This window comes from Lagopus muta, chromosome 1, assembly GCF_023343835.1.
Source record: "Lagopus muta isolate bLagMut1 chromosome 1, bLagMut1 primary, whole genome shotgun sequence".
NCBI lineage: Eukaryota > Metazoa > Chordata > Aves > Galliformes > Phasianidae > Lagopus > Lagopus muta.
The window spans coordinates 12,006,949-12,025,442 of NC_064433.1; the positions used below are offsets into that span (position 1 = coordinate 12,006,949).

The 18,494-nt window shown below is 36.2% G+C and overlaps 1 protein-coding gene across 8 annotated transcripts in view; it reads left to right on the forward strand.

Moving 5' to 3' along the window:
- Window positions 1–18,494, forward strand: part of MAGI2 (membrane associated guanylate kinase, WW and PDZ domain containing 2) — a 719,944-nt gene that overhangs the window by 629,340 nt on the left and 72,110 nt on the right. For 6 of the 8 annotated variants that reach the window (XM_048953442.1, XM_048953458.1, XM_048953482.1 and 3 more), the window contains 2 exons: window positions 735–766; window positions 3,953–4,142. In XM_048953442.1, coding sequence (XP_048809399.1) covers window positions 735–766; window positions 3,953–4,142 — 222 coding nt within the window. Of the gene's footprint in view, window positions 1–734; window positions 767–3,952; window positions 4,143–14,810; window positions 14,853–18,494 lie in introns of all 8 variants that reach the window. The other 2 variants (XM_048953502.1, XM_048953452.1) reach the window with 2 other exon arrangements.

The following is an 18,494-nucleotide window of genomic DNA, read 5'->3' on the forward strand; positions in this document are numbered from 1 at the left end:
ATGGGGCCCTGGGCAGCCTGGTCTAGTATTAAATGCAGAGGCTGATGGCCCTGCCTGCAGCGTGGGAGTTGGAGTTTGATGATCCTTGATGTCCCTTCCAACCCAAGCCATTCTATGGTACAGCAGGTATCAGTCAGTGGATAACAAAGGAAGTAGTTGTTTAGAAGAGATGGACGTGTGTGACCACTTGCTAATGGCAAAAGAAATAGAACGATATCAGAAGACACAAACAACTTCCCCAAGACTTCACTGTCTTGCCTAGATGGATGAAACAATTCTCTAAACAATTGCCTCTAAAGCAGTCTCTATTAGATTTATTTCTTCTAATATGATGTTCTGAATTGCTTCTTCTCAAAGGTGTGCTTGCATTTGACACATTACTATCAGGTCATTTGGTGTCTTGTCCAATGTCCACCAAGAAAATTGGAAGTTCTTCTGTTTAATTCTTTTAATTTCCATGCTGTTTGTAAAATATGGCAATGATCTCAATGGCTCCACATGCATATATATATATGTGTTTACATATATACATATATATACATGTATATACATACATGTATTTTTCTTAGAAATTACCCCCTGTGGATTGTAATTTCTTCCTGTGTGTGTACAAAGTTTTTTAATATGTCAATATTGTCAGCAGACATGTGTAAGAATGGGAGCAAAGGCACCACTGAGCCTCTATCCTTTAAGCGCCAGAAAAATCTGCTAATGTTATTTTTTGTTTATTTCAGGTTTCTTTTCTCCATGGAAAACTCCAAAGCCTGTAAGTTCCCTTTCAAAATTATACACATTGAGTTCGTAAGATGACTATCATTCAAAGCAAATTTGTGTAGACTTTCATCTAACTCACCTGTTCCCAGCTCGTGAGACACCTCTCAGCAGTACCCCAACTCTAGGTGAGACACAGCATCAGGGGTGGCCTTGTTAATAAGCTCTGCAGATCTATGCACTTGGACTTTCCCGAGTGCTGTTTGGAGAAAGGAACTTTAGGATGGATGACAGGAACCAAAAAGATAGTGGCTCAAAAATTGGAGTCTGGAGGAGGCAGCAGGAAGCACCATCACTGAGGCCAGTCTTGTTGGCCATTTCTTTGGAGTAGAAAACATGCAAATTTCTATTTACAAGTGGATTGAGATTGACATTTTGAGAGTAATTTTTATTCTTTTTCACATTAGTAGGTCTAGAGTTAATTTTTTGTAGCTTTCTTGGTTTTGTGTTAGGGTATTTTAATGCTAAAACTGCACAAATTCACATCCATTCGTATTGGATAGTGGCATGTTTATTGCAATTACAATGATTTGGTTCAAATCATTGCTCAAATTGTAATTGAGCAATGTCACCAAATCATTACCCAATTTAGATTTCATGCACTGCATACAACACCATGTTTACACAGTTTCAAGTGTGCCTTATCTGTATATTAGCATCATGGTGACTCTCGTTGCCAAACTTTATGTGACTGCTTAACTAATTGATGTGAGTTTGGGAAGCATAATTCCTCTTACCTTTATCTGCATGTGGAACTATTTTTGTTAGCAGTACTACCCATAGCAAAGCAGTAGAGATAGAGATTTGGAGATCAGAAACCAGCAAACAAGAATTAAATGTATGAGACCCAGTAGAACTTTGTGAATTTATCTCATTTCTTGTCCTTCCTCCAGGGAAAAGTTCGTTCATCAAAGCTAATTGTTTTCCTCTCTCTTTTTAAAATCTTCTTTAAGTATTTTAATTTTATTCAGTTTCATATTTTGAAACAGGTAAGTGTTTGTTCTATTACTCTGCTATTCTCCTAAAAACTAGGAAACTTTTTCTTCTAGTTTGGGTTTTCCATCTTTCCTCTTCACAGTGATGATAGGTAGTTTGGTTCATTGAGTTGTATTTTTTTTTTCATTTTCCTTACTGAAGGCAAACCCTAAACGTTTTTCTCCGTTATTATATTAGGAATTTGTACTGACCCCAGCTTAAGCATTGGGTCATAATCAAATTTGTTTCTGGAAACCTTTGAATTTACACTTCCACAATATAATTATATCATGCGTATATGTTTATGTATATCTTAGATAATTCCTTTAGAGCTGGAGGCACTATCGGAAGTATTATTGTGATTTTCATGTGGGTTGCCACTCAAGCTAATTTATTCAATATAGGATGCATTTATTGCTCTGCAAAAGAGTGTACATTGGGTAACTTCCTGCACTGAAGTTATTTCAGTGATAACTCAAGTATATTGCACTTTATTGCACAGGATATACTCACCCAGAGCGTCTCTGGTATCACATTCTAGACACTATCTTTTATATCTTACACACCACCTCTTTCTTGAACAATGTTGGTAAGATTGGAATACACTATTCCTTTTCTTCATTAGCATTAATACTGCCCCTTCTCCATTTAAATATTATATCCAATACATGCAAGTATGTGAGTCATCTGTTATATACTGAAACACCTTCCTTTTCTTCAGTTTCTGATGAACCAGACCTACTTTCCTCAAAAACTCTGGCAGAAATGTAGCTTGAAGTATAAATGAGGTACTCAACAACTGAAAATGGCCAATATTTGAATTCTCTTTCACAATGTGAAGTTAACAGTGTTAGACACTTTGGGATGTGCTGAGTGATAGTTATTCGGCATATTCTTCATAAAGACTCTCAAGCATTGTTAGTCCGCACAATAGTTGTTGAAAAAGCCTGAGTAAAGCTCACCTGCTGAGCCAAATACCTTCTGAAAACAAGGAACTGGAGCTGAAGGATAATCACAATTTATAGAGCAGACTTTCTGTGGACTTGCAGTCATCTTTGACAAAGCACTGCTGATGAATACTAGAAGCTGGTGATACTTAATTACATTTCAGTTTGCTTCTGAGAGTAATTTTTTTGTGGAATTAACTGATTGTTGGACCATATGAAAGAATACACTATTCTGGAGCCTCTGCTAGCCTTTGCTGCAGCAGGGTAACAGGCAAAGTCAAATATTCATTGCCTGGAATAAACGTTTGTGTTTTGTTTAACTTAATCTTTTCAAACATATTTGCTAATGGAATTTAATTACTAGCCAGCTCCTTCAAAAATAGAAATCCCCAGTATCCCTGAGTTGTCTTTGCACAGTGCATATTATCTCCCTTCTAGACTGATGTGCTTCAGAGACCAATAAAGGCAGTCTTCAAGAAAGCTTGAATTGAGGTAGCTTTGATGAATAGACAATACACTCCTGTGTACTTTTCACAGGAGTCTGGTCTGGAAGAACAGAAAAACTTATCCTGTGCTTGGGAACATGGTTGGATGACAACAGTGTAATTTTTGTTAGACGAAAGAAACCACAAGTAATGAGAAAATCTGCATCAGAGTAATGCTCACCTTGTTCTGTATTGTATCATTCAACTAGCTACTCAAATATCTGCTCTAATAATTTTGCACGTGGGGATTATATATTCTTCACGTGAAGCTGTACATTTTATTTGCAGTTGCAGTAATATATTTATTTCTCCCATTGGAGTTAGGTATCTTCATGCATTCTCAAAAGGTATGACATTAAGATCATTCAGTTGCAATTCAGCCTGGGCACTTCTTTGTTAAGCACTCTCCTCAGTTAAGTATTCCACTGAATCTGATAGTTTTTGTCTTCATAGTCACACAAATTTTGACTTTAGTAGAGTGCTTTCCAGTAACTCAGGGCATCCTGTAAGAGACTTTCCACATGCTGCAGGGTAGTGCTGGGTCTTAATCCACATAGGATCATATTATCTGAGAAAGATCACGCCTTCCCATGAGAGACAAATGACAAATTCAACCAAGTAATTTTAAAGCAGTACAATGCACATCTTTCCTCTGAAAAGACAGTGAGGGGATTTGATAATTAACAGAATGCCTTATCTTCTTCTGAAATCGCTGTCTTGAGCCACTTGCAGTTTTTGCCAAACAGCTTTATTCTCTGTCTGTTTTTATTCCAGGTGATGGAACGATGGGAGAATCAAGGCAGCCCTCAGACAAGCCTATCCGCTCCAGCTCTGCCACAGAATATTCCCTACCCACCCACTCTTCACAAGAGTTCATTTCCCGATTCAACAGAGGCCTTTGATCCACGGAAACCTGACCCATATGAGCTGTATGAGAAATCAAGAGCTATTTATGAAAGTAGGCGTAAGTGAAAATCCAGTTCATCCTGCTGGCCATTTAAGATTTTATTTTTTTGCCTATGAATGTGCCATCACTGACGCAATTCTCCTTAATTAACTTCTGTGATTTAAAGGAAGAAACTATAACCCCAATTAATATAGGGCATTTCAAAAAATCTGCACTTGCATATTTTCCAAGATCTTCCTAGATTTTAAAGCTTCTTTCACAGTTTTGCTTCCTAATATTTCCGTTCTCCTCGTTTTGATGGAAGTCCTTAGTGAATAGTATATATGCCACTCTATTTTGATGTGCTAGTTTTCTTTATGATTTACAAATCAGAGGATGTGAAATTATCAATATAGTTGTTACATTTGCTTTCAGATCTACATTTATAGAAGAAATTTCCACTTTCTTTCATTTGATAAAAATGGCTGTGACAAGTTATGACATTGTCTATGATAGTTAGAAAGAAATTCATAGTTATAAAACAGTACTGAGCTATCAACATGCCTATCTTGATTTAATTTTGTTTTTAAATAATATACCACGTATTTTCCACAACAAGAATAAAAGTGGTTAAACTCATGTATTCCTTCCCATAAAGAACATTTTTTTCAAAATTGGGAGTTTCTTCACTGCAGTTTTTACTTGCACACATCACCTTTCAATTTGTTTTATAAATTACTTTATCTGATAACCCAAATTGCTTTATTAATTACACATGAAATATTGCTCTACAGCAAATAAACTTATTTATTTTAGATGAGCCCTAATCTATCATGATCCATGATCTGGGAGGTGCAAAATGGTAAAGGAAAAGAAGGAAATATACTGTTGTCCTCCACAAGGATATCTCACTGAGGTTTCTCAGTACCTTGTCCTTAATTCTTTAGTTACAAATTCAGCACCTCCTGTTTGGCTTTGGTATTTCCAGTCTTCAACACTGCAGGAAAATAAGAGTTCATTTTACACCAACTCTAAATTAATTTTAACTCTAGTATCTAAACTGCATCTCACATTCCTCTATTGTTTGCTACTATGACAAGTGTCACCATCTTTCCCCACCGTGTAAGCATCCATGTAAGGGGAACTTCCTTGAATAGAAATTGTCACCTTAAAATTCACTTTTCACAGTCTAGATTTTTCTTCCTTTTTACTTTTTTTTTTTTTCCATTCTTTCAATAAGTGCTTATAATGAAGTTCCAAAGTTTAAATCTAAGTGCTAAAACAAATTAGTGGCATTATTCAGCAATACCATTTATTTTATTTACCTTAAATATGGATCTGTGGACTTACAGCAGACCCCCTATAAAAACTATAAAACCACTACGTAAAAACTATAAAAACTATAAAAACTGCTTGATCTTTGATCATGAACTGTTTCAGTGTCTTTTATAGATACATAGATAGACTATAGATAAATATAAAGATTATAAAGATTTGCCAGAGCAGAAATGCCATTCCACAGTGTTGAGATTTGGAACTATAAAGACAAATGAAAGAAGAGAAGTATTTCATAGTCAGCAAGGGTTTTAATCCTCTCTACTGAAAACACTTTTGTCTTTGTTTATTGCTTTAAGGAAAGGAAAACCCTTTGTAAATAATTGCTTCACATGTGGATAGTTTCTATATGTGAAGCATTTAAGCAAAAATCTGAACTTTCCATTCAACAAGGTCACAGCTCTCCTGTGCGGTTAAAGCCATCAAGAGTGGAAAAATACAGATTTCCTATACCAAAAGAAATATATTTGAAAGACAATTAAGAAAAAATTGCATATGTCATATTTATATATGAAATATTTATATTGCACCTTCTTTGGTATTGATCCTCGATATAAATATTTCCTTACCTATAAAATTTCCGTAAATATTAATGAAAGCAAATAGGCTCAGTCAATGTTTGCCCTTCATAGGACTGTGGGAATATAGACCTGATGTCAAGGACAAAGATTAGCTTACAACCTGAGCCAATGACACACTACACCAGAAGATATATTGCACCATTCAATAAAAGAATGAAATGATTCATTATCATTCGTGGGTGCTTTCTATGAGTTTTCTGTTTGCTTCCTTGACCAACATGAACTCCAGTCTTTGATTGGTACAATCTACTTTGTACAGGAGCACATGTTATGCCAGAGGAAGAATGGATAATTCATAGGTTGGAATTATATTAAAACCTGTGTTCAGATGATATAACTGTATTTGAGTTCTGTCCAAGAGGGAAATGGAAACTGGCAACCTAGACAAAATAAGAATTAAAATCATGAAAATCCTAGGCCCAGAACAAGAAAGTGAGGGATGAAAGCAAGACTGCAGTAAGTGCTCCTCTCGGATTTCTAAGTGTCCTGATATTCCAGCTAACCCTGAAAGCTTTAACCTCTTCTCTTCTGACAGACATGCTAAAAACTTCTCCACAATACTTTGATTCCACTATTCCCAACCAGTCTCTTCTGCATTTATTCATATCCCTTGGTCATAAGCAATTGCTTTCAAGTATCTTTCATGTCCCTGACTTTTTTGTTTCATAAATGCCATCAGCACATCCGCAAATTCAGTTTGTCATGCCATTGCTTTTGTTGGTTTTTGTTTTGTTTTGTGTTGGTTTGTTGTCTTATTTTGATTTGGTTCTTTACATAGTGCTAGCATTTCCTGAAGTGAGAGGAAAAAAAACAGGCAGGAAATCCATTACTGAGTCAAGAAGTTGTCATCCAAATTGAGTATATGGGAGGCAAGATAATTCCAAGTTCCAAGATAATACACACGTAGTTTCCTGCCATGTGGCTGTGTCAAGCTGGTTGTCTTTAAGTGCACAGGAAAAGTTCAGCCTTCGGTATTTTTTCAAGTCCTCCTTATCTCAAAGAAAGCTTGCCTTATCTCTTGGCAAGAGCTGAAAAGAAAGAGATTTGTCTCCTAAAAATAGCACAAGAAAGTGAACAATCATGACCTAGAAAATTCAGAAAAAGTGGTGCTGGATTTTGGTTCCCTTCACTGGGGGGCTGTTATTAAACAGTTCCCTTTCATACCGCTATAGCTCTGAATCTCTATGGATCGGCTTATCAGAGGATCTCACTGCAATCAGCACTCACCAGGACCACATCAAAGCCTCCTGCTTCCCCATCAAGGAGATGGGTGCATTGTGCATCACAGTGTGGTGGTGTGAGCACAAGTGACGTGACTCAAAGCTGAGCAAGAGCTAGAACCAAGAACTCTTATCACAAGCTTTTGCTCTGTCCGCTAGATATGCTCACCCTTACCTACTGATAGCAGGAGAGAGTCTCCAAGCATGAAGTCACCACAAAACAAAATCATTTTCATTCTACAGAAGTGTTTCTCCACCCCAGGTATATGAAGGGTCTGCATGACCCTGTGCAGTAGGGACATTTCAATTTTTAATGATCACACATGAGTTACGAAGGACCTCTACAAAACCTGAAATGATTTTGTAGAGGCTGTTCTGGCAATATGAATCTGAGATAAGTCAAATGATGCATAATTAGAAAACTGGACTGCAATAGTATTTTGTAAGTTGTAGCTCCTTGGAAAATTTTTTGTCACCTGTTAGCTGTTGCCTGTCAGCTCTTACCCATCAGCTGCCACCTTCCTCTGCTGTCACCTGCCATCAGCTCTGTTCAACAGCTCAAAATAGCCAAAAAGGAGCATAAAGTGTTTCCCAAGATTGATGAAGTCACATCTTCAAAAATAGCTGTCTGAAAGTAAAAGAATGGAAATTGTTTATTTTACTTCTTTCTCACTCCTTTCTGCAGCTACATCTCTTCTGCTTTTTTTTTCTTCTCCCCATTAATGAAAACCTATGCAGCTCTCTGCTGTCAGCATTTTCCACCAGACTTAGAAATGGAGGAGAATCTTTGCTCAAATAATTGGATTATTTTTCGTTTTTTCCATCCAAATATACAATTTAGATGTCTTAAAGACAAATCCTTTAACTTCTTTCTCCTTACGAAAACTCTTGCAGTGTGACAGCCCTGTGACTCTGAGGATAATCATACCTCATTATCAGGAGGAAAATCAAACATGACACATCAGATCAGGAATTTCATGTTAATAAAACAAACTGTGAGTCCATGTGAACCACTTGTTAGAGCTATAATGAGCGCTGCAGAACTTACTCTCCTGAATTTAACATTTTTGCCTTCAAAGATTTTCCTTATTTTATTACTTATATGGAATGATGTTTTTTTAAACACGCAGTCAAAAACTGACTTTGGCCAGAAGCCTACATAGGCAGACATCACTCAGATAGGGGACACAAAGCTGCTGGGAATCATAATGCTATAATCTCCCATTATAAAATGTGTAATATAAATTTGGCTTCATGTTTCTCTAAAGAAAACAGCAAAATGAAACATTTCTTCATAGTAATTAGGTTACATTTCTCTTTCAGTCAGTGTTGTAGTACAGGAGTGGCAATGTGACACAGAAATGCCAGTAGGAAGAACAAGATGAGCTAGTGATAAGCTCTCATTAAAAGTGAATTCTGGACAATTCCAGCTCCATCTTTAGAAGAACAAAGATCCCTTCTGTGCCATGTTAATTTCTCTCCTCACCATGGAATCATGAATTTCCCAAGTTCTTTTCAAATTTACCATCTGTCTTATGTACTGTAACTCCTTTTTCTTCCGATAAACTAGAAAGCAACCAAAAAGCAAAGTCCACCAACAACAGTGAAGCCTATAGATACTAAATGTATTAGCATAATTTGTTATTAGCCTTTATAAAATAAGACTGTTTTCTTATAGAAACTTATGAATGACTTTTACTAAGGGTCACATCAGGCATTTTAATACAAATTCCCAGTCTGCCTTTCCTCTGAAATATAATTTTAGAAATTCAAAACAAATACAATTTCAGGTGTCAGCAATAGGAAAGATTTTTCACACAGTGTTATACAGATCAATAATGTGTAACCTTGAAAATACCATTTTTGCAGGAAAGTACTAAGGCCATCGGAGTTTTCTAACTCTGATACTCATAGAACATTTTAAAAAGATGGAGTCTATAGAACCGAATGCATTATCACCTGAGAGTGTCTATGGCACAGCCTACATCAAACCAGAATTTTCTACTTGGTGCTTGTTGGCTGAAGTCCAACACTCTTAAAAATTTGAAGGAAATTTTTCACATCACTCTTAGGACCATTTTTTCAGACAGTATTTCTGCCCCTCACCAGCCCCCTTCCCCCCCCCCCCCCCCCCAAAAAAAAAATCCTCTTATTTGTTTCCATTTTTGATTACCTTTAGTGCAGGAAACTAATCAGTGTAATTCATTGTGCTGTGATAGTGTTTAATACATAGTAATCTGATGTGTTATAGAAATATGAATGTATGGGTGAAGGGTTCTAGTTTGAAATTTTCCTTGTGCTCAGTTTGCCAAATCACTCAGCCTCTCTGCTCAGCAGTTCCTGCCTCAGTGACATATGCCTGCCTTCACTTAGTAAATAATAGACTAATTTACTGATTATTGTGTAGTAGCATCAAACTGGTTCTTGACCTAGAGTATGAACAACTGGGTTGTAGAAAGATAATTTCTCTGAGTAATTTCCAGACAGGACGAGTTGTTGTTTTCCTTACATCTGTTTCTACCCCAAGCAAGAGATTAAGAGCTAGAAAAAGATTAAGACTTCATATTACTAAATGAATGCAATTTTATTTTTTTTTGTAAGAATTTACTATTAATGAAAGGAAAGGAAATTTAGCAGACCAACTTCAAATAATTTCATGTTGTTCATCTCTGCAGAAAGAGTTACTCACCATGGCAAAATGGATTTGTTGATTATAAGAACTGACAGTGAAACCAAAAGCATTTTCAAATGGAATTATAAGAATACCATCATCACAGTACTGTGGATGTAAAGTGCTTTTGATTGCTGGATTATAAAGTAGATCCCAAATGACCTACACTAATCTGAAGTGTCAGTTTTACAATTGATTGCAGTATTAAAGATGCAGTATTCCTTTCTATCAAACAATTTACAGTTTATTAAGAGGTGTACAAATAGATTTTCATCTGTAAGGTAATAGGGTGCACATTAGAAGTCAAAATACTAGTTTTAGTACTTACTGACTTGCAAGTGTTGGAACTTGGTCGCACATTACCATCTTCTGCAGAGCAGGGCATGAGACCAATGGGAACAGCATCACCTGTGTGCAGCTTCAGTCTGCTCCTTGTCCACATTTGGAAAGGGCAGCATTATGTGATCATATTCATCCTGTTCATTTGTAAAACTCTCATTTACCTAAAGCATGGGTAGAACTGAGATGCTGAAACATCACTTTCATTTCAGGAATGTGGCTGGTTTTTAGTTTATTTCATTTTCATAAATACTTATTTATGATTTCAGTTTCAAAACTATGAATACTTAAAGTGAATTGAGATTCTGTAAATTATTTTAAATTAAACAGTAATCCAAACCTGCAAGCTTTTTACTATCCCATCTTCTAATAATAAACTTACCCTTCATCTGATCTGGACAAAATCTTGGTGTACCACAAATCTTTCCCAACCAGTGTGTCACGTGCTTGTCCAGAGAAAAGTAAGAATTCCTTATATAACTGTGTGCTTGACTTGGAGTTAGCTATGAGTAAAGTAGTATTTCTCCTTGCTTCTAAGTGTCTAGAAGTTCCTAGAAATTTCACTTTATATTATGATGTTTGGAAATAAGATCTAGGAAGCTTAGAAATGACTTCTAATAGAGGCAATTCTACAGCCAATACCTTGTCTTTTATTTCCAGTATAACAGCTGGCCTAAAGATACTACAAATCTCCCTACCTCTAGAAACAAGACCTTACCAAATTAGAAACTTTGTTATCTCCTCCTATAGACAGATGGATAACAGGAATGTAAGACATTTGGTTCAGGTGAGGTGACCAACTCTAGAGAGAATGGAAGCAGCTCTTAACCACTTTCTATAAGGAAAAGAAACCAGAACTAAACAATTCAAGCAAACTTTCTTTCTATTTATTGTGAATTCACTCCTTTCCTAGAAGTGATAGTGAAGTAATCTCACAGGTGACTGGCATTTTAGCCACTGTTTGAGCTTGCAAGTCTGAATCTCCATTTCATTTTATACAGTTTATTGAGAGAACTGGATTAACCAATGAAAAGGGAAAGTTTAGAAGAAATCTTCAAGTATAAAAGTTACTACAGAAGAAAAGAGCAGTAAGAAGTTCTCCTTGTCTACCCAGCTAAGAAGTAGTGGGATAAAACTGCAGCATGCTACATTTAATAAAGATTATAAAAAAGCATTTAGATGTAAGGATATTTTGTAACTACTATTAGGGATTTCTTAGAGAACCTGTAGAGCCACAGCAAGTGGAAATTTTCAAGAACATTTTACAGCAGGTGAATCCCACAGGGAGCAGATGGGCTGAAGTAAAGCAGGGGATGGCCATACAAGCAGTAAACAGCCTCACAATTCAGAACTTCCTTTTGCACTGCCATCTACTCCAGCATGCAAAGTATCAGCAGCAAAACAGCACTTGGAGCTGCTGCTGCTGAAACAGTCTGTCCCAACAAAAACACCTCTTCTTTTGCCCTTCTGTGCCCTTTCCATGCAACAGCAGGCAGGGCTCTGCAGCCATCACATGCATGTTCAGCTGCTGCTCTGAAGGACAGAGGAAAGGAAAAGACATATTTGCATGGGAAAGACAGGCTCTGTGTGTAGGATGCTATTGGAGGTTCCTATTATCCAAAGCTTTCCCCTGAAATTACCAGAACTGGATCACTTGGAGATAGGCAGATTCATTTCAGAAATGTTTTGATGTCTGCTTCGGTCTGCACAGATGCTGAGTAAATGGGTAATAGTCTATGATTGTGTTTTTTTAAACCATTGAGATTAAAAAAAAATTGAGATTGTGGTTTTTTAATCTATTGAGATGACATCTACAAGAAACGCGAAAAGGCAAAAGAGAGGAAAAAATCAGTTAATATAGATGCCTTGAGACATTATGAAAAAAGAACTCAGTCTTCTCATTATGCTTTAATTTTGCAGAAGTAAAAGATGTAGGATGTGGACAGGGACACTGGAGAGGCTCTTCTCATACTGGTGAATCCTCTACCCAGCCTCCCTCATCTCCCTTCTCTCATCTCCCTCATGAAGACTTGCACAAATCGTAATCATTCTATATTTGCAGTGCTGTCTGCATGCATTTAAAAGATCTGTTCATAGCTGTGGTGGTGGGCAGCTGGTGTCTTTGTGCTGCCCTCTCCAAACATGCCTTCTGCTGCCACATTTCCTGAAAGGTGGAAACAGAACATTTTATGTAGTCAAATATTAGAAAATGTCAAAATGCACTTACTGATGGAACAGGAAGTAAATGGAAGGTTTTAAACTGCCATACATAAAGGTTAGTTGCCTATAAAAAGTAATTCACAGGTTTTTATAAAAATGATCTTGCTAGAATCTGTCAGCATTTCGTAAAATTACCAGTTCAGTTTGTTCTTAGCAGATAGAAGACATCAGGATGTGTAGAAATGGTATGCATTCTGCCTGGCTGGGAACCAGTGGTCCTTCTGCTTGTCTTGAAATCCAGGGTCTTTGAGCCTGGAATTACGTGAGTTTTGGAAAGAACTACCTGTAACCTGCATTTGACATGGGCAGATGTTGCCAATAAAACTTCTTATTTTATGTTAAATGTTCTTCGGATCTCATCCCTCTTTTGACTTTTTTTACAAGTTCCTAACAGCTTGCCTGTCACATGAGCCCAGACATTTAAAGATGATGTTCTATTTTTCGAAGTGCCAGAAAGAATTACAAAGATCCTAGACCCTACTGCTGGTAGCAGATTCCTCCTAATTGGAACGCAGCTTTGCTGTGTTTACAAAAAATGAAGGTCTGCACTTTGATTTATCTTTCTGGCAGTCATATGTTTAAGAACTTTTAGGCTTGATTCAACAGCTCAGCATAGGAAAAATAACAAGTTTCGTATGTGTGAATTTCTAAATTGCAACAATAGCAAATGCTAGATGTTGAATGGTAGATTATGAGAAGTAATGACAAGTAACACCAAGAGACTCTACATGAGATTCTTCAGAGAAAAGATACCCATATTGGATCAAAAGCCGGGTAAGACTTAATGACAGAATCTCTGAAGGAAGCTAGCTTATTGACAGGCACTTTTGCTTGAGTACAGTCAGAAGTTTACCAAATGATACTGCTAACTGACCAAAAAAAAGTTACTATCTTAACAAGTTGTTCCTCAGTTTGTCACAATTTGAGCACATTTTTTCTTCTTTCACTTTGCTTCTTGAGGCCAAGTCTATGGGATATTAGAGTGCCTGGAAGCAGAACCAAAAACAGAATGAACCAATCTTAGAGCAGCTCATAAGAGTAATTCTAGCTGGGTGACCAACAGAAAAGGGTTGGGTGCTCAGCTTATTGAGACTATCAAGATGAAATTGCTTTCTGTACATTAAAATCATTGAAAAGATGTGAGTAAAAAGAATCATTTCTCCAAGTTTGCAGTGGAGCAACATCTGTGTCCAAGGTGCTGGTTTTCAAGAGTTGTACTGGTGGAATAATTTACATTTAGATAGCACTCCTCATTTGAGATATATCTAATCAGTTTATAAAATCTAAAGCATGTGAAGAAACTAATTTTCACCTCTGAAGTAAAGACATTCAACCACCTAGAAACTAAAACACTATGGTCCACATGACACAACTTACGACACAACAGGCGAACACAAATATAACTGGAGCACAATAATCAAAGGCATGTTTCTGTCCACTCGATTCTCTAGACCTTAGGTAAGCAGGGTATCAGTCTTCTGAAACAGAAACCAAGAGCAGATCATGTCAATCATGTAAATACATTTACCAAAAAATAAAGAAATAAGGCATTTGGTAGCATCTATCTTTATTTTGGGGGCAATGTGACTGGTAATGATATTTTAGGTTAGAGTCATATGAACATGCTAGGGCTTTATTTACTTGTTTACTCTCAGTAGGCCAATGCAAATAACTTCTGGTCAAGGATGTTTTGCATTCCATTCTGGATACTGCAGGGATCATAACACATAGTCTGTTACAGCATGTCAAAATCATCAAAAGAAATGTAACAGTGAATTTAGCTATGCATTTGTTCCTGACTCCTCTCATGCCAGCAAGGTAGCTGTATGTGAAAACAAACTAATGATTAGTGCCCTGTATGCAAAATGCAGCTACCTTGAAACTACCTGCATGAAAAGTGAATTCACCTGTATTTGCCTTTACATACAACTGTTTTATTGGCCCCTGGCAAAATCTTGTTCTTCATGGTGATAAAAGACAGTTTGCAGTTGAGTTGGATAGAAGCAATGATCAAGTCATTTAAACACAGCCATTAAATCTTTCATTTTATTGCTGTGCTTGAATAAGCACAAATATTGTCACTAAATTCCATAATTATAAATACATTAACAGTTTTAACTTCATCATAAACAATCTTCTGTTGAAAGAATGCTACCATCATGCCGTCTATTTCACTTTACTTAGAAATGGACAGAGTTCTACATGTAGCAGGAACATATACTATCTATAAAATCAGGAAGGAGGGGAAGAGGAAAAAGATGTGCAATAAAAATTGGAAATTGCCCTTTGGTAATTCAAAATACAGCAGAAAAAGTGATGCTGCATCTTTAAATAAATTGAGAAATTTATTTCATCTTTGATTCCCCATTTTCCTATTCAGAACAAGTGCTGCCCAGGACTGGTTTTCGAGTGGATTCCTCTGGCAAGTATTATTCAGTCTTCATTGTCCTGTAAACTAATTGTCCTTCATTTTATGTTTGAGTAATTCTTGTTTTTTAATCATTTCTCTAGATTGTGGCCAGTCACGGCTGGCCAGTCACCATTTCATCTTTGTATGAGTTTTGCAGTGTAACAGAATGCTAAGTCTTAATCTTTTTATACAGTAGGTCTATATATTGAGCAAGAAGGATTTATTTTTCCTCAGCAAGTCTTTGTGTGTGTTTTAGTGTTTTACATCTGCTTTTGCATGGTAGTGTTCACCCTTTAACTTAATAATTCTCCATAGCTCGTGTCCAAAATTTATCTTAAGCATTACTTTGTGCAAAAAATGAAATTAAATCTATCATTTGCTAAAGGACAGAACTGATTTATTATGCAGACCAAACATTCCCTGCTACCTACTTATATCTTATTCTATAAAAACGTAAAAGCAAAATATTTCAAAAAAAGCTTTCTCTGATGTTTGAATCAACATTGGTCTTGTACAGTGGCAATGGATGTGATTGAAAAACAGCAGTGTTTTATTTCCTGATGTAATCTTAAGTGAACACTTAAAACACGACATCTCGTACAAAGAAGGCTGTTTTGACAATCCCTCTGAAATCTATTCTAGCCCCACGCAGCTTGCATAGGGCTCCTAAATTAAATATGATTTGGGGTTGATTTTGCATACCCCAGTAGAGTTTATAGGTTGAATAGGTTTGACTGCTTTAAAAAAATTATTATTATTATTATTATTATTATTATTATTATTATTATTATTATTATTATTATTATAATGGTATGTATATTTACTAGCCTTTCCTCTCTATAAATATGAAGAGGAAACATCCAGGAAGACTGTAGAATTACTACAGCCAAGCTCTTCATCTTTGCTTTAATTGCAGTGTAGATGAGTTTTAATTAAAACAAAAAATTCTTCTTGACACTTACAGCATAGCTTCAAATACCGGCTTTATCACTGTAAAAATCATTTGGCATTTGTGCAACTTGACTCATACAGAAAATGAATTAATCATTGCCAAAAATATATTTTCTCAACACGCATTTTAGAAACAATTGCAAGTACACTTATCAATGTGTAATGCACATTGGAATTCAAGTGAATACAGTATAGAAATGTACCTGGGAGTTGATAATCATCACATCTGCACCTACAAGATCTCACTATTGTTCAGTAGTAATCTGTTCTGGTGCCTTTACATTTGAAGCAAATTCTCTGTCAGGAACCAAAAAGCACAATTTCTCAGTGCTCTTTGTCATCCTCATTGTGCAGCAATCATTAGATAGTAGCTTTTCCTATACCACTCTTAAATTCATGGGGAGTCAGTTGGTTTTATAATGTAGCAGAGAGAATTGGTTTTGTCTCTTGTAGGACAAATGATTATTTTAAAGAGCATTCTTTTACACAAGGGAAAAGAAATAAGCAAGATGCTATAATTATAAAAAGGCAGTAAATTTACTAACAGGAAAACCTAAAGTTATTTTTCTAGTGCACACATGCAGAAAAGTAAAGGAGGGCAGGGATTATTCTTGCATAAGATACTTGTATTATAAATTCAGAAATATTGGCTTCAAGCTAAAAATCTCTTCACAGTGAATCTGATAGGACATAGGATATTCAGATGAATTACATTGGGTGGAAGTAAAAGTAAACTGTGTAAAAGACTAATTTAGACTCGGCTTGACTCCTCTGCCTGCAAACCTGTTCATTTCTTCCAATCTGGCACAAACCATGAGGTTCCAATATAGCTTACTAAAGGAAGAAAAAAAAAAAAAAAAACAAGGCATGTTTTCCATAAAAAAGTCATATTAACCAACTATTTGCTGTCTATTGCAAGGCCCAGAAGTGTCATTTGACTTTAAGTATAGGTAATTTTCTTTGTGAGTATGATCTATTGAAAATCAGCTCCTGCAAGAAAAAGCAAAATTCAGCTTATCTAACAATCTCTTTTGATGACAAAAAATGCCAGAATCATAGAGAACTAAGCTCTAAAGATATATCAGAGGAAATGTAATCACTTATGCAGTTAGGAGTACTTGACCACTGTACATTTAGGAATATTGAAATAGCTAGCATATGGTAGTAGAGATTTTTAGTAAATCTACAAAGCATGGGTTGCTGGAGTAAGAACATGTCATATTGAATGAATTATGTAGCTTTTAAAAATGGAGAAAAAAAATCAGCAAGACTTTACAGCATATTTTCAATTAAAGAGAATTAACTACCAGGACGGTGGTAGACTGAGACATAATGCAAAAAAACAATGGTTGTTTGCAACAGACTAACCTGATAACTGATTTTTTCTACCTAACTAATGGCACGTTTAATCAATCTAGATTTCAGCTGGATAGTTTACTGATTGCCACTTGTAACTGAGGCACTTCCATGTTAGCCTGGAGAAGACAGTTCTTAACACAATATAAAGAGGAATGTCTAGAAAGTGGATAAGCAATTATACTAAAAGAATAGTTTCTGAACTGAAGGGATGAGTGGAAAGCCTCGCAGTAGCTCTTCTGTTTAATTTTTATTAATGAACTAAGTACAAAAACAAATGGTGGAAGTCAAATCCATATTCAGGCATGTAATTTCAGGTATCTGTGGAGTAGTTGTCGCCAGACCAATGGAGAGGCATCAGTGCAGCCAACGGAGTCATGTATGACAACAGTCATACAAGCATGAAAGGTGAAACAACCAGAACAGCAACGGAGGAAATGCTCTCAAGTATATTAATCAGTCAGCAGACAAGATAATACGGTATCTCAGTCAAAGAACAAGTGTAATCATAGCGTGTAAAATCAGTAAAAATGCTGGAAGAGGTGACCCAGTGACAGAGATCATGAAGAGGCTCAGATACGCAGTGCATTCTTTGTTTATGTCTCCACTGAAAAGGTTTCTGTGCTGTTCACTTACAAAAAACATTGTGATAGCAGGAAGCTGGACTAGATGATGAGCTAGATAGTTCTTTCCACTCCGTTTCTATTGCTCAGTGGGACAAAAAAAAGCATTACTTTTAAAGGCAACTCACTTTCCTGAGAGGAGTTGGCAGAGAATGGGTTCTATAGACTTTCACCTCTTTGGTGAAAAGGTTCTTCTGAGCAAGGGTATGGCTAGAGTTAGTTAATCCAAAACTGTGTTAGAACTCAGAAAAGAAGAATATCCCCACATACCTTTTTATGGCCAACCTGTCTTACGTGGACCATTCTAGACAAATAGAAAAATAGACTCATTTTAAAGAATTAATGCTTCTTATTTTAGAGTCTGATCTGACATTGGTTTTAATCAGTGTTGTAAAATGTATGTGTTCAAGTGAATTATTTGTCTGTGTGCCAGAGCACGTATTTTTCACAACTGAACTTTCTTATACTTGCCCAACTCTGCATATCCACCCGTGTGTGCACCAAAAAAAAAGTAAGGCTTAATTTGCAGCCAACTGATGGAAGCAGTGCCTTTGACTGTTAAGACCTACTGTTAGACCCTACTGTGTATATCTGCAAGGTAATCTCCCTAATAATAAGCCAAGTTCTTTGCTGTATAAGCAAGTCAGGTAAGGACAGAGTATTGTTTTCATCTTGAAATTCCTTTACCTCTCACAACTTTTGAACAACCTTTGCATTAAATTAA